This window comes from Cyphomyrmex costatus, unplaced genomic scaffold (genome assembly GCF_001594065.2).
Source record: "Cyphomyrmex costatus isolate MS0001 unplaced genomic scaffold, Ccosl1.0 scaffold35, whole genome shotgun sequence".
Taxonomy (NCBI): domain Eukaryota; kingdom Metazoa; phylum Arthropoda; class Insecta; order Hymenoptera; family Formicidae; genus Cyphomyrmex; species Cyphomyrmex costatus.
This window is the reverse complement of record NW_017277664.1, coordinates 813618-829886: the sequence shown is the minus strand read 5'-3', so window position 1 is coordinate 829886 and position 16269 is coordinate 813618. Positions and strand designations below refer to the sequence as shown.

At 37.0% G+C, this 16269-nt stretch overlaps 1 protein-coding gene across 2 annotated transcripts in view; it reads left to right on the top strand.

Annotated features, from left to right (window-relative positions):
* Nucleotides 1-14884, top strand: part of LOC108776330 (uncharacterized) — a 64305-nt gene extending 49421 nt beyond the window's left edge. For both annotated transcript variants that reach the window (XM_018542916.1, XM_018542918.1), the window contains one exon: nucleotides 14484-14884. In XM_018542916.1, coding sequence (XP_018398418.1) covers nucleotides 14484-14822 — 339 coding nt within the window. In that variant the 3' untranslated portion in view covers nucleotides 14823-14884. The remainder of the gene's footprint in view (nucleotides 1-14483) is intronic.
* The last annotated feature ends 1385 nt before the right edge of the window (nucleotides 14885-16269 follow it).

The window sequence follows — 16269 nt, the reverse complement described above, 5'->3', positions numbered from 1 at the left end:
CATCTTTTTCCAATTTTAAAATTGGAAAGAGATGACTAAAGTTAATCTTACATTCGTGGAACTGGGGGTCTTAAAGGATATTGAAATTTCAGCCAGTCTTTTCCAAGACTGGAGGTCGATTGTGTATATACCTCGAGATGAGGTGAAAATTACAAAAGTGAGTAAATTGTGCAGGTAAAATGTAGATAAATTGTAGGTGTTGACCAATGACATCATAAATGTTCCAGTGAATCTGTTCACCTTTGTCATTTTCGCTCGTTTCAAGACACACAATCGGACCCCCTCTAGGGTTCAGTTTTCACTCTCTAGAGTGAGATTCCAATCTGCCCCGGAGAACTCTTCTTAGAAGACACGGACGAAGATCACTGGTAATACAAAACTCATCGACTTACGTCAAGTGAGGCCAGCTCTCGATCGATACGACGACTGTAATGTGTGTAGGTCTTCTCTCTCTCTTATGTCCGCTGCTGGCCTCCCTCGCTGTCTCCCTTTGTTCCCTCGGTGCTAACGGGGCCTCGGTGGAGAAAACATCGGTGCACACAGAGGCGAGGATCGCGATGCGCGAAGGAAAGCAAAAACCCGATTTAGCCTCGCGTTTTACGGCCCGAATGCACAGGAACAGAAGATTACAAACGAGAGAACACAGAGCACGGCATAATACACTCGCCTCCCTCCCGAGAGCGTGTCGCGTCACCACAGCTGGTACAGTCGCGTCTCGTAGAACAGCTCGATGTCGTCGCTCTTCGTCAAACGAAGCGGGCGAGAGAGACAGAGCGAGCGAGCGAGCGAGCGAGCGCGCGCGCGCGCGAACGCGACGGAGAGAGAGAGAGATGCGTATATATACGGCCGGTCGACTTCCGCCAAAGTCGCGGTTGGCTAGCCTTGCTCGTCGCTAGAAACGACGCGACATCGCGAGAAAAAGGAGTACGCGAGCGAATGCGATATTTTCTCTCTCTTTCTCTCTTGTTGTTCCCTCCCGATGGGGAAGCCTCGCGGACGAACAGCCGAGTCGAAAAGAGCCGCTTTTGTTCGGCGAACGGAGAACGGACCGTACCACCTCGTCGACTCCACAGGCACCGCGGGACTGAACTGAAGTGAGGCGCCGGCGTGCTTCCCCCTCCCCGCCGCGCGGCTGCCGCTCCTATCCCCACCCCCGGGGCTCGAGCGCTCGTGCTTCCACGCTCGTGTATCTTCGTGGCCTCTCGCGCTCATCTCGCCTCGCCTAAACCCACGTCTCTGTTTCCGCTCTCTGCGATGCTCAATCTCTCTCGTTCACTCTCGCGCTTTTCGTCTCTCGCGTCCTCTTTCTCTTTCTACTTTCCATCTTGCCCCCTTCATTCTGTGCTCCCCCTTCTCGGGGAAACTACGGGGTTTCTCTCCTCTACCTTCGTCCGAGGGAACTCACCTGTCGTTCGGTGCGCTCCGGTTAAAGAGAGCCCCTCTTCGTCCTTTTCTTCTTTGTTCCTTCGTTCTCGTCTACTTTTTCCCTTTTCTTTTACCTCTTATATTACGTCTCTTCGATCCTTCTCCTCTCTCGTAATCGTCTCTCTGTGTACCGCTTCGCTTTTCTCCTCTTCGCGATTCTTCCTGCGATTCTCTTCGCTTTACCACCTCCTGCGTCTACATCGTTTTATCCCATCGTAACGCTTACGTGTAATGACGCTTCTCGAGTTCTGTACATATACACGGCATTATGACCGTAATCCTTTTTTCCCTCCGATATCTTTTTTTGCTAAAATTGTTTACCTCTGATTTATGCGCGACAAATTCAGAGTACAATCGTTTAGTCGGAACGAGTTGCTTGAGAAATAATTATATTTTAGTAACGTATTAATCTAATCAAATAAATTTAAAAAATGCATTAAACTGAATTTTATATGTTGATATATGAATATATCGATACGAACAAATATTATATTGTATTATATTGTATACAACACACATGTATTATTATATTCATATTCAAATATTTTATTCCTTACGAAACGGAAAAGCTACTATAGTAACGCTAAAACAGTACCATATTTCGAGATAAGGAATACAATGGTATAATAAATTATAATTATACGGCGACCATATTTTCTTAGAGAAAATAAAGGACAACCCTAAAAATGTTAGAACTTTACTCCAAACTACTTTATGACTGTCGGAAGTCTGCGCATTAATTTCTAAAATCTTTTTTCTTGCGTGTGATATATTTGGGATAACTCCTAAGTAAAGTACAAACCATCATAACGCCAAAATAGCTACAAATTTGATTATTAAAGGTCATTTTTTAATCAGTCACCACTTATTTTACTGTCATTTTGACGTTTTATGACTTTGTTCTTCTGCTTGAGCTAATATTGTTCTCGTATAAAAATAATTTGTCGATAATTTCCTTAAAAATTCACTCATTACCAAGTAACTATAGAAAGCAATTTTTCAGAATGCTATTTACAAAGGAATTTATTAAATTTTTACTATTACTACATAAGGACAAAATTGAGTTTCGAGAAAATGTAAATAAATCTAAAGTCAGCTACCTGAAGTAAAGGACTGTTCTTTACAAATAAAGAACATATGGTCACAAAAATTATAACAAACCTTACTCAAGGAAAAGATTTAAAAAATAAACCACCGGCCTATTGATTAACAAAAATATTTTAGACATTTTACTTTATTTATTAATTTATCACAATTTTTATTGATCCTAAACCACAATTAATAATAAGTTAGAATATTTATATAGACCTGTGCACGTCCACGATCTGTAGGGGACATCTCGACGGAGACACACGTGTGTATATTTTAAGGTACGAAGGTTCGTGTGGGTGTACGTGCGTCAAAATAACCGCTGTTCGTAATAATGTCACTGCGTGTTCTCTTACGTAAGTCTGGCCGCTGTTAAAAATTACGGATAGGCGGTTAAGGGACGTAAAGGTGCGAGAGAATCCAAAGGTGAAAAAAACGCTCGTCCGCTGCTAAATCATTCAGAACTTCAATCTGTTTCCACCGCATTTCTTCGCTGTCGACTTTGCCTTTCCTCACTATCGCTCGAACGCGATTATCGGGCGATACATCGGGAACTCGTGAAGCATAAGAAGTAATCACGTATAGACAAGCGGTCGGAGTTTCCGAGCGTAAACGAGAGTTCACCTCCGAATCTCCTCAAATTATCGCCAATGACGTCAATGTGATATTCAAAATAATTCTATCATTTACTCTCAAATCGTTTTTCCGGTCAATTGTTATTTAACGACCAATCATAGTCTCGTGATTATTCTCACTATTCTAATTCATCGATCCGCGCTTAACTCATTAAGAATTAAATACGGAATGAATTAAAGATAAAAAGCTTCGAGTGCTCGTTTACTCAACATCGTGACGCTCGATGTTCTATTGACTATTCTATTAACGCGCGACAAGAAGATTCCATCCGTAAAAGGTGTGCATAGGCAAAACGAGATTTATACATATAACCGTTCAATACGAATGAAAATACAATTTGCCGTTACGGCTTACGGCTTCGGTCAAAGTCACTCGGGCGCGCGGCGAATCGCGTCATCACAGCACTACGCACTCTTGCCTAACGAACATCTGCGATAACGTACGCGAAACTTTTACTAGACAACGCAATATTCAACATTTTGAAATAGGTATATTTGTTCCTTATTCCCAGATGTTACAATTCAACTTTATATAGGGACTTATGGGTCAATTCTAATCAGAATCGCGTGAGACTCGTAACTTGTTCTCGTAAAACTTATAAGAACTTATGCGACTAGTATTCTAATTTTATGCTTACGTATCGTAAAATGTACGATTGTTAGTAAAAATATTTACGATTTCTTGTAAATCTTATCTAAGAACACCCAGAGAAAGTTTCTTCGCTGTACAGTTAACGAAACAATTTCTTTGTTTTGAGCATCTTTTTGGAAATCACATAAACAAATTTATTTTACTATAAAAAGTAATGTTTAAATTAAAGAAATTACGTTCAAATGAAAGAAATTTTTTCTTTAACCGTATATAACAAAGAAATATTTCTTGAAAGTCAAAGAAACCTTTCTCTGTGGGTGAAACTGTCTGGAATAATTTTGTATAAAGGTATAAGCACTTAAAAAGTTCTTATAACTCTTACGTGAATATATTACGAACCTTACGATTCTGATTAGAATTTAGGCATTAAGGCCAGTTTCACAACTCACGGTTAACTACTCTTGACCGAGGTTCAACTTATTTCTTGTCTCTTTCCAATTCTAGGATTAGAAAGCCTTATAGGGACTTTAATTTCTTTATAGTGTTTCGTTATAAGAAGCGTCTTATCGATAATTTACTCGATTCTCTCCACGGAAACAATAATTTAATAATGTTTGTGAATATTATAATACATTGAACAATTTTGTCTCTAAAGATTTAAATAATATTTGACACATCTTCTGATACAACATATCGAATACGTGCTCTTTGTGATTGAGTGATGGATATTTTTCATAATTTCCTGCTTTTAAATGGTATATTTGCCATCGAAATTACTTTATAAAGGCAGAATCGGAAATGTGTTGAAATGGAATTAAGTTTATGATATCACAGAATTTTGAGAAGCTAATTAATTTGCGTTATTATTATAATATCTGTGTAAATAGATCTCGCTATATTAATTACTGCAACTCTTGTGCGTACTCTTAAATAAATTCACAAATAATATCATAGATATGTAATGAATTTTTATTGCCGTAGTCCAACATAATGCACGAAAAAAATTGCTAAAGTACTTTTTGTAGCTAAACAAAAATCTAAAAATAACTTTGTTGAACCATTAAAACAATTATGTAGGACGTTCATGCTGGTTGCTAAAATGTCAAAACTTTTGTAGAATGCTTGTCACATCTGAATATCATATTATTTTAATGATTATCATAATTATTTTAATGATTAATAAAATTATTACATTAAATTTTGTCTATATTTAACTGAATTTTAAGGTACTTCAGCAAAATCATTGTTCTATGTGGATTCTCTTCGCGACTGCACGTGTGCGAGAATGTGTAAAGTAAAATTACTTACAATGGACATTCACAATTCTTTAATTTATTAATTTTGTTTGCAATAAATGCCTATTAATGCAATTATTAAACTTATTCAGTTGTTGAAATTTTTCCAATCTCACAAATTTCATGAATCTCACGAATGCATCATGAGTGAAACGAAGTGACATGCAATCAACGCGGACGATGCAGAGATGCTTCTGTTTCATTCTCGGATACTATTGTAAATAGAATTGTAACGGAAGGTAGATGGAAGGTGAACGCGCGTCGAGAGACGTTGCAATATCGTGAGTACTGCATGTCAATTAATTTCACAAATAATCCGTTTTATTTAGCTGCTCTTTTTTTATATTTTGAGTATAATATACTATTCCTATCATTCCATATAAACGACATAATTAAATTTACGTTAATTATTCATGCGCAAAATAATTAAAATATTTAAATTGCTTTTATCGAAATTTGTCATATCTCTGTTAAATCAAACAATCGAAGAGAGAGAGAGAGAGAGAGAGAGAGAATACAAGAAATATTTTATATACAATATACAATAAAATCGCGAATTTATATGTATCTATCTTTTATTGGAGTTATATATGTAATATATGGTATATATATAAATATAAAATGTAAATTTTACGAATATTAAAATTGTATTTCTTATAACCTTCATGTTTTATCTGTAAAACAAGTGGAACGTAGAGCAGTTATAAAGAATGAATTATGTAATAATTCACAATAGTCACTCTCTCTTTTCCAAGGGCAAAAATTAATGCGTGTCAAACTGACAATTTTATATGTCGCGTGACACGTCGCGAATTTTTATTCATTACTGTGACATAATTTTACACGTATTTCTGCAGTCTCAATTGCAACTCAAGTATGCAAAATTGATATTTTCGTATTTTCTATTTAATATTATTTACTAATATTATTTATATTGTTATGACATTTTATTAAATTTGTATGCGTTTAATATTTATGAAACTTATATACATATACGCACGTGTTTGTTTTTTGCAATTTTTCTGTCTGTTTATGAATGTTTTGCATATGCGCTTTCGTAGATTTTAATATCTTTCATTTAATTACATTTTTTAATTATCTATTTTTGTATGTATCTGTGCGTGTGTGTGTATCTGTATTTTTATATCTTTGACAAATTTATAATCACAAATTCGGCTTTTCGTGCAATTTTTATAAATATTAATATTAGAGATATGTTTCAAGAAATATAATAGTATATAATAGGCCAATTCAATACCGACCAATTTATTACTAAAAGCCAGTAATAAATGGGTCAGTAATTATTATATTAATTACTCATTTGGAACATGAAAAGAGTACGAAATGACAGTGCTTTTAATACTTAATTAATTAAAATAAGTAATTAATTACTGTACTTTCAGTAAATTGGCCAGTATTAAATTTTTGTCGAGTCATACGAGCATATTTTGAAGTACATATTGGAAAAATGGAGCTGCAGTAAATCACTTATGCTTTTAAACAAACAATAACACAACTTAAAAGTCAAAATTAAAAAAAAAAACAAATTTCAATACTTTAAATTATAAAAATGTGTATAACAAATATTACTTCTAAAATGCAATTTGGAATAATAACTGATTATAGAGGATTGAAGGCATGATCTTTTAAAGTACATTTTTTCCCTTTATGTATCCGTTCTTTTTCCGCAAGCAACTAAAAAACGACAATATTTGAATTATGTCGTTGTTGTACCAAATGAGCGAAATGATCGTTGTATTTTTGAAATAGAACGATTCTTCGATTGTGCGCACCGAAATATGGAATTGTCTAGTTTCGCATCCTTGAGAGAGAGATAAGGTGTATCTTATTACTTCCATAGTGACCCCCATCTCCCTCCATCTCTCGCCGTTTCTAATATGCACGCCGAATAAATTAGCATTATTTCGCCGCTGCATCTCGCAGCTGCATGCACCGTTATACATTTTGCATGCAAGGTAATGACGTCGCGCGCACGTGACATAGTAGTGCCACTACTACAATGTCTATCTCAACTTTGTCAACGCTCTTCTCGTGCCTAGCGCCGTCCTTTCGTCAAAGTACGCGTGTCTAATGTGCCTTTACACAATATTCTCCCGTTCCGGGATCGCGTTACACGGATTATCGCGCTTAACGTCGTAACTTGACGGGATCGCGTTCGTAAGAGACATCGGACGAAGATGCCGCATGGAAACATCAGGTGAAGTGAACGAAGAGACAGACTTCGGCGTCGCGAAGGTATCGGCATTTTTGCTCGACCGATTTTCTCTAACGTTATATAAAATGCGTATCGTGTGTATTTATACTGGCGATGAAATCATTGAATTTCTCAAGCGAGAAATACGAAACAGTATCGCGCCGGAAGAAACGACGTCGAGTATCGAAAAAGCTCCGCATTATACTACTGAATTCTTTACACTCTTCCAGAATGATAATAAACGTCTGAACATAATTTTTTTTTAAATTTTAATAAATTAATATATCTGCAGACTTTAATAATATTAATTTTATTTAAATAATATATAAATGATTTTTTATTAAATATTTTTATTTATAATACTTATATACATAAAAAAAAGTACTTCTAATAGTCTCTTTCAATTCCATACTTCTTAGTTTTTCTTAATCATCGCAAAATGACAGTTAATTTTATAAGTTTCTATACCTATTCTCTTATTTTGTGTGTACTTGAGATAGGAAAATTAGAAAATATTATAATTTTTTAATATCTTGATAGAATTTTAAGAAGGGAAACGCATCTTTATTTGTTGCATCTGACGTGCGAAATAAGAGAAAACATCATGTCATCGATACATATTAGCGTAAAAAAGAATAAATAACGCCATTTTACATATCGATGTTAAAAATTCGATTGTACTAGTCAAGCCGTAAAATAAAAAGATCCTTACGTTTACATTTCTGTCCTCTCGATGCCACGAGATATTGCCGTTATCGTAAAGAGGGCTCTTCTCTCTGAACTATTTGACAGGCTGAATGTGGTATGAAATAACTTGTTGTCACTGGCCTTCTTTCATTTCAAGCAATTTCCGTGAGCTTCGGCTCTACAGAGTGGCCCTAGCCAGTTCAATATCTTTCTGTTACTTTTGCCCTATTTACTCAACCTCCCTGTACCATTTTATTTTCGTTCGCTCGACTGCTCGTGGAATTGAAGCAGCAGAATCGCGGCCTTCCAATTAGTTGACTTTAAGTCGACTAGTTTTTCTAACCCGCTATTTCCGGAAGATAAACCGGTTCACCGACTTCAAACCTTTTTTCTTTATAATGGTCTCTTTCCGCTAGCAATAAAACTGGAATGCGTCATATCAGCAATATTTAAAGCGACATCTATAATGAGATTTTAAGAGCGTAAAACTGAAGCTTTAAGCCATAAAAATTAGCTGATCATAATCGATCGTTCTCTACACATTCGTGTGGAATGATTTGGTCAATTTCTCACAACTTAAGGCTTAAGCTTAAGTTTTACGCTTTAAAATCTCATTGTAGATGTCACTTAAGATAGATTTAAAAGAATGTACTATGTATATTGTACATATTTTTTATTTCATACACATAATAAAAAAAATATAAGTAGTTTTAGTCATCACAAAAACCGTAGGAATGCATGAGAAAATCTAGAGATATAATATTATAATATATTAATAGATATAAGTAATAAGAATATAGTTTTTTATAGTAATAAATTTTGACATCTATGTAAATAATGCAAAGTATAGTCGTATGAATGCAGAAAGCAGATGTAAAAATTTATATTAGTATCACACAACATCGTATTTACTTCGCGTAATTATCGTACTTCTCATGCATGAATTCCATCTGAATGCCATAACTCCTAAGTATAAGTAGTTAGGTGCGTACTGCCAAGACGGTTGACACGATCACGTCTCGAAGACTACGTCACTCTCGCGATATCTCTTCGAGGACAAGTTGCTTTAGAAGAAGGCAATTTAAAGAGACAATTGGTGAAGACGCAAATGAGAACATCATACAAAAAGAGAGAGAGAGAGAACAAAGGGGTGAAACAGTTCTTTGAATTCGAAGAAAGGGGCCAATCTAAGGGGACTCGATCTTGCAAAATTTCTGCTGCGTGCAGACTTTCGCGAACATAGCCGAAGTAGGTGCTAACGCGGCTCATCGGCGAATTCAAACGACGCTAGCTATATACGCGAAAAGCAAAGGAAGCTCGATGTTACAGCTTTAAAAGTCGCCCGCTTATATACCTACCGAAAAAAAGACTGCCCGGAGGAGGATCACCTGTATGGAGATTTGTGCGCGATTCGTAAAACTCTATACTGCCTACAGACTGCCTACGGGGTGTTCCTGGTAGTTTCTTTAAAGATGTAGGAGATGACGTGATCTTGCTGGTGGCAGAGGTATGAACGATGTGAAAAATGCAGCAAGACATTTGTCCGAGTGAAGTATTTACGTTGCCCACGAGGTTCCCCAAGAATGTGCGGATGGTTCCACGTTATAGTAAATTTATTACGTGGAATGCGTGGTATTATACGTGGCAATGATCGTTTCTCTTAAAATACGTGTTCTTTAGACCGAGAGATCGCACCCACAGACAATTTCGTAAATTGAAGTAAACGCTTGTGATTATAAATAACAATTTTAGCTAACGAAAATGAGATTATCAATAATGAATTAAGTAAATCCACTTCTGTGGTTGAATTATTTAGTTTCAAAGTAAACAATGTTCATATTGACGTAAGCACTTGGTAAATAATAAATTAAATTTGAGTCAAATTTAATACATTCCTCGAGTTAAATTATTTAACTCCGCTGTTTTACATAGATTAATTAATAACGTATGGAGTAGAAGCAATAGAGACCTATATGTAAAAATGATTGAAAATAACTCAAATTGGATATAATTTGGACATTATGAATTTAATACAATAATATATGAAGAACATTTTTAGAGACAACCGATATTTAAAAAAAAATACCATCAGAAGATATGAATATGTAAAAGTTTATTCGGGGTTGAAATTAAGTTTAATATCTTATTGTTAGTAGTGCAATCGTGGGATTGACAATCTGTAAAGATCCGTATGAACTTTTAGTAGATTGAACACGGGTCAAAGGGTTCGTCAGTCTAATCGCTTAACTTAGTCGAGCGAACCGTATCTCGTAGTACGGGAAAACTCGTCACAGGGCTTTGCGAAGCCAACTAAGTTGGGCTTACATCGTAAGGAATGAGATGAGGCCCCGAGCTGAAGCGCAAACCCGGAATTGTCATTTTATCTCGCTCGGTTGAAGTCACTCTACTCTGTTGAGGACTTCTGTTTTACGAAAAGTACGAAACTTTGGACAAGAATTATATATATGATACTACAGTTTGACACCGAATGTACAGTTAAAGCTTCCAAATCAATTTTAACTCTCACAGCGAGGTAAATTGAAGAATCTAAAATACAGAATAACATATGGAAATTAATGGAAATTAAGGAAGGTGGGAAAGGAATGAACTTTTCCTCGCAGTTGACGATAATATTGATCGTGTCTTCTTATAAGACGCTATTCGGGGCTACCCTCATTTATGTAACATGAGCGGTAAAAAGAAACCCATTCCACTCGCGCTGACTGTAGGATTAAAATTGACGAGGGTGGCTGTATAAATAAAAGGATCCGCCGACGAGTGGGCGCATTCGTGGACCATACAATTACGAATTCTAGTACGTGTAGCCGTAGAAAGGAGCTGGGGCTCCTTCCTAGTGCAATAACGATCCTATATCCTGACCGCGCTGGGCGCCCGGAATACTTTAACACTTCGTAGTCAAAGGTACTGAATAGGCTATAACGATAACCGTTATCGTTACCCACCTCACCTCGATGCGCCCAATCAGATGGTGCTGGTTGTGTGTTAGGTATCAACCTCGGACCTCCCTGTAATGCCGTGTTACTGTGTGTATACAGATACCAGACGATGGACTTACGATCTCCAACGAACACACGTAACGCCCGTAAAGGTGTCGATGGCGACACCGACGTTGGTACCGCTATATGTGCGTGTATATACGCAAGTATATACTGTACGTATATATGTACACGTCCATTTAAGCTCCCGAGTTTCCCGCATCAAACATCTCGAGTCCCTCGATGGCTTCAAGAGGTGTTACAATTTCACCTTCGGCACGTTCAGGCGTTCGAGCAGGTCGGTCAGAGAAGAGGACGACGAAGTTAAAACCCGGAAAACGAAATTATTCGCGATCGAGTATCTTTACGATCTCGAAACGTGCATTGAGAAATTCCGGTCAAACAACAATACTCAATCAGAAAGGTATTTTGCTGACGTTATAATAGAATTTCTGGATGTCATAACTAGAAATTCTGTTTGGCCTCATCGAAATGCTATTTCTGTCTTTTTAACCAGAACACAATTTAAAAAATTTATTTATATATTTATTTATTATGTATGCAGTTATATAGGCAAAGAGCTTTATAAAGCTTGGATTTTTTTCAAATTTTTCCGTTTGATGATTCATTTCTTATTTAAAATTCATTTTTATTCTCATGTATCATACATATTGTATAGGTTGGTGTTGCAATATATATAGAATCATTGAATTAAAAAAAAAAAAAAAACACTAAGTGTTTCATGCTTTTGAAAAAAGAAAATATATATCATTTTACGTATTTTTATCACTCACTCGTTCACCGCTTAAAGAGCGCAGGTTTATGCGTATAGTTACGTTAAAAATTCAACACGTTTGATATGCATTGCCGCAACTGCACGAGCAGGTACATACCGAACCCGTTCCTGTGCATCTAGAAATAGCCTCTCGACGCTTATTTATGCACAGTCTGTCCCCCGCAGCCCCAAACGTCGCACGGTATTTGCGCCGGGATCAACAATACACTTTTGCGAATTGTTGAAGCACGATGCGCGGCGTACAAATGATAAATGCGACAAACAACGCGTTCAACCTGTCCCACCTTTCACCGTATGAATGGCACGAAAATGAGTGCCTGGTGCTCGACATACAAGCGTTCCTTTTTTATTTTCCTACTCTGCATCGTGACATCAGCTCGTTCTCTGTACCTGAATAAATAGAAATTTTCCCTGTGAAAGGAAACGGTCGCTTCGCGTGGCATTGAAACGCGGAAATCGTTTAATATAACGACTACATGAAGGAAATTACATGATATCATCTTTCTCTCTCTCTCTCTCTTGGGGATTAAGATAAAATTACAAATTAAAAGAAGAAACCATAAGAGCATGTCTTTCCTGTGTTTTTGCAGGTAAATAAATTATCACATCTTAACGTTAACGTTGAAAAACATACGACGACACAGAATTGTTTTTACGTCCAATAAAAATCTCGATTTATATTGACGATGTATTAACGTTGTGTTGTTATCTATGTTGCATCGTTCTTATTTTCTATCTGTTCGTTATTGTGCGACTGAAGCGAAGCGTGAAGATATTAATTGAAACGTTTCATAGAAGCGGATGATTCTTTTTGATTGGAGGAGATATGTTGCAACGAGAGTGCAGTGTATGTACGTTCGTTAAAAACAATCGATAGGTCAATATACCTGGCACTTGTGTCAATCTCCTTACAATCAGTTTGTGAACTCGCAGCTGTTTGCATTTAAATGCAAATTGCATGTGTGTCTGGCAGCGGTTGGTTAGAATATATTTTCTAAGAATTATCGCGCTATTTATATTTTCTTTGAGCACAGGAACGGCGACGTAACACGCGGCGATAAGTAAAATAAAAGGTGACATATAATTGATAAAGGCTCTTTTCAAATTCTCACCCTCGCGAAGAATCTCACCGATCCCCGAGCAAGCGTCACGATGGCAAAGCGTCTTTCGTTCTCGACGGTCGCCTGAGCTCGTCCATTCATTCCGAGGGACGTGAGAGGGGTGGAAGGATTGAGAAAGGAAGAGGCGGGTGGCGAGCACGGGGTACAGATATCTGCATGCAAGGGCGGAATGCGCAATACGCGAGTTCTCAAATGGCTCGAAAGTGCTGGAAGTCGACGCGTCGCAGATTTAATGACGCAGCGGTAGACAAAAGAGAGGGCGGGGTGGTTGGAGAAGAAAATCTGAACGCGGAAACAAGCCCTGTTACACGTTACGGAATTGTGCCATTTCTGGTATAGCATTCAGACATTCCGTATACACGCGAAATTGCAAACGAATTATCACTCGACTTTGCACGAATACGTAGAGCGCGGGGGTGTTTTCAGAAATAAAGATAAAGAACTTCGAGAAACCCTTCGTTTTGCATCGTCCATGTCCGGTCCCCCGAGAGATGCATTGCATTGTCCGGCGCTGGATACTTTTCCAGTGTATCGAGAATTCGAGTATACATACATTCGAAATGTTGTACTAAACGCATGGCACGGAATACTCTCCTCGGGCACGTTCGAGATGCGAGCGGAATCGAAAGAGCTTCGTTACTCTGACAGAGAGCTGAATCGGGTTACATTCGATCTCCGTCGGAGAGAAGACGGGGACCACCGTCATACATTTTCTTTACCGTTTGAGATGAGATCGTCGTTTTCTCTGTGCAAACAGTGGTTATATAGCAGCAAGTAAATTCGGATTTTAACGATTTCGTGTTCTACATATAAATCGAACGAGAAAGACATGAGCAATCGTGTGATAAAAGTGTTTAATATAGTAATTCTTTTTGATTTCTAGGCTTTTTCATGTAATCGTAAAAGTACGATGTTTAAACTCCCTTGACATCACATTTTAGACGAATAGAATATGATAATGCATGTCCCCTTCAAAATTTAATAATCTATATCTTTCAGATTAAATTTATAAAGAATCAAGCTGACAAATTTTATTAAGAAATCAGTGTGATATAAGTTAGATATCTTATGCAACATAAATGTTATCTGGGATGTCACTCATCAGCCATTCGATTTTATATCCAACGTTTTTATTGGGTTTCCCCTACCTCTCGCGAAATAAGCGAATATTCCCAGCTTGATCCGCTTACGCTGGTTTTACCCTAGTTTCTCTTAAGTATAATATACATACGACCCTCTAACATACAACCCTCTATAATATATATAAACATAACATGTGGATATATCGTACTTACACAGAGTTATTCGCGAATGCACTTTTGTTAATGTAACTACTGGTAATTTTAGAAATATACCAATATATTGTATATAGTGTTTAAAATTACATGAAGAGAGAGATCTTAAAACGTTGTTAAATGTGTTTCAATTTTGACATAAACTTCCCTGGAGAACGAAAAGATGTCTTTCTTAAGACACACCATTAAATCACCATTTTCCAAAATTCAATAAATATTTCTCGAAGATCTAAAATTCATACTTTGGCCGATATATTGACTTGCCCCGCTTTAAAATGTACCATGTCGTACATGCCGAGCTTGCGAGTGAGTTAAGACGCATTTTTTGTATTTACAGGACTGGCGTTTTACAGCCGGAAAAGATTCGACGGAAGCAAGAGCTTACCATACATATGTACATCACGCACATGTACACCGTGCATATATGTACAGTATAACGGAAAGAGAGATGCGTGTAGACTATATACGCCAGCTAAACACACACAGAAGCTACCCCGAGCTCTCCGAGGACATGTTAGCTTCGCACGTGATACTTCCAGCCTGCCCGTCTTTACGACAAGAGCTCCCGGACCATCTCCGGTTCCACAGACTGCATGAGAAGAGCAAAGGCAGCCTCTTCACACATCCTAAATTCCTCGATATTCGCGCAATCTCTATTTTACGAGCCACAGATTAGGATAAAAATTATAAAACGAAACGCAATGTCGCAGCAGGACCCATGAAATTGTAATCTTAAGTCGCGCCACTGATCATATATGTACTAAATGTAAATACTTATTAACATTTCTATTTGAAAAAGTATTGTAAATATCTCTGTTTGATTCGTAATTTAATTCAAATTACTTTGACTTTTATTTTACGAATTATGTTTCAACAATGCGATGACGCATTGTATGCTAATGCAATACAATTTATTGATTTCAGCGCTCTATATTTTCATATAAATTCAATATTCGATAAATTTCCTGTAATAGTTACAATATAATATTAAGCACGGATAAGCTAGAATTACGATTTATTAACACGCAGTACACAATCCAAGCGAGTTGTTTAGCCGAATAAACAGAACCGTAAAAAGGTCATAAATATCTATACGCGACCAGACTCGATGTTCGTTCTTGAATACAGCAAAGATATTCGAGGCGTCAAGTGTGCGTAATATGTGCGCACCCTTGATTTTTTTTCCTTCTAGCGCTTTTACGCTACTCGAATGACAAAACCGCCGTTGTTTTCTTTCCAGCTTGAGTCCTAATCCTGGGGATTCCGCCGCTGTCACGGCGACAGTCTCTGGAGCGAAAATCGTGTGTCGCACGCCATACTTTACTTATCGCTGTCTTATCCACACTGCTGTCGTCAAGCTGTACCGACATGTGCAGCGATAAGAATTATTAGCCTATGAGTATTGTATAACGTATTTTTATCGATAAATGAATGCATATGCAGTGCTCTTTACTAAGAAGAAATTGACGACGCCTTAAAAAAAAAGAATATTATACTAACATAGATATAAAATATGCTAAGATGGAGATTAGCAGAAAGTGTTATTCAATTAGAACAAGGAACTGATGAAAAACTTATTTTAATAAATATTCGCAATAATTATATTAAAGATATAAATATTTGCTTGGAATCCGACTTGAGATTTGGGCTCAACGAATAATTAATTTTTTTCAATTACCTAATTTTCGCGAAATATACTCAGAATTAATCTTGTAACCTTTGATACATGCACGTGTCGATTTATGAAAACCATTTACACATCGTAAGGTAATAATAAATAACACATTGACGTTCCTAACTGAATACGCGTGGACGTTAAGGTCAAACGTGAACTCCCACGTTGCGAAAGTGCACTCGTTGAACATGTTGACGTTAACGACGCATTTGTCCCCGTCAGAGAATTATCATTCAAGGGAGCTTCCATTCCAGATGACAATGTCGCTTTATGTTTTAATGTCACGCTCAGTGAAACTTTCACATTCACTAAGATAAAGCTCCTATCCACTTTTTATTTCGATCCTACATTGCTATACGCATATTTTTTATATACACATCAGCAGAGCCATTCAAAGTCCATTGTCGTGTAAGAAGCGGTATTATATATTAATTTATAACTGTATAAA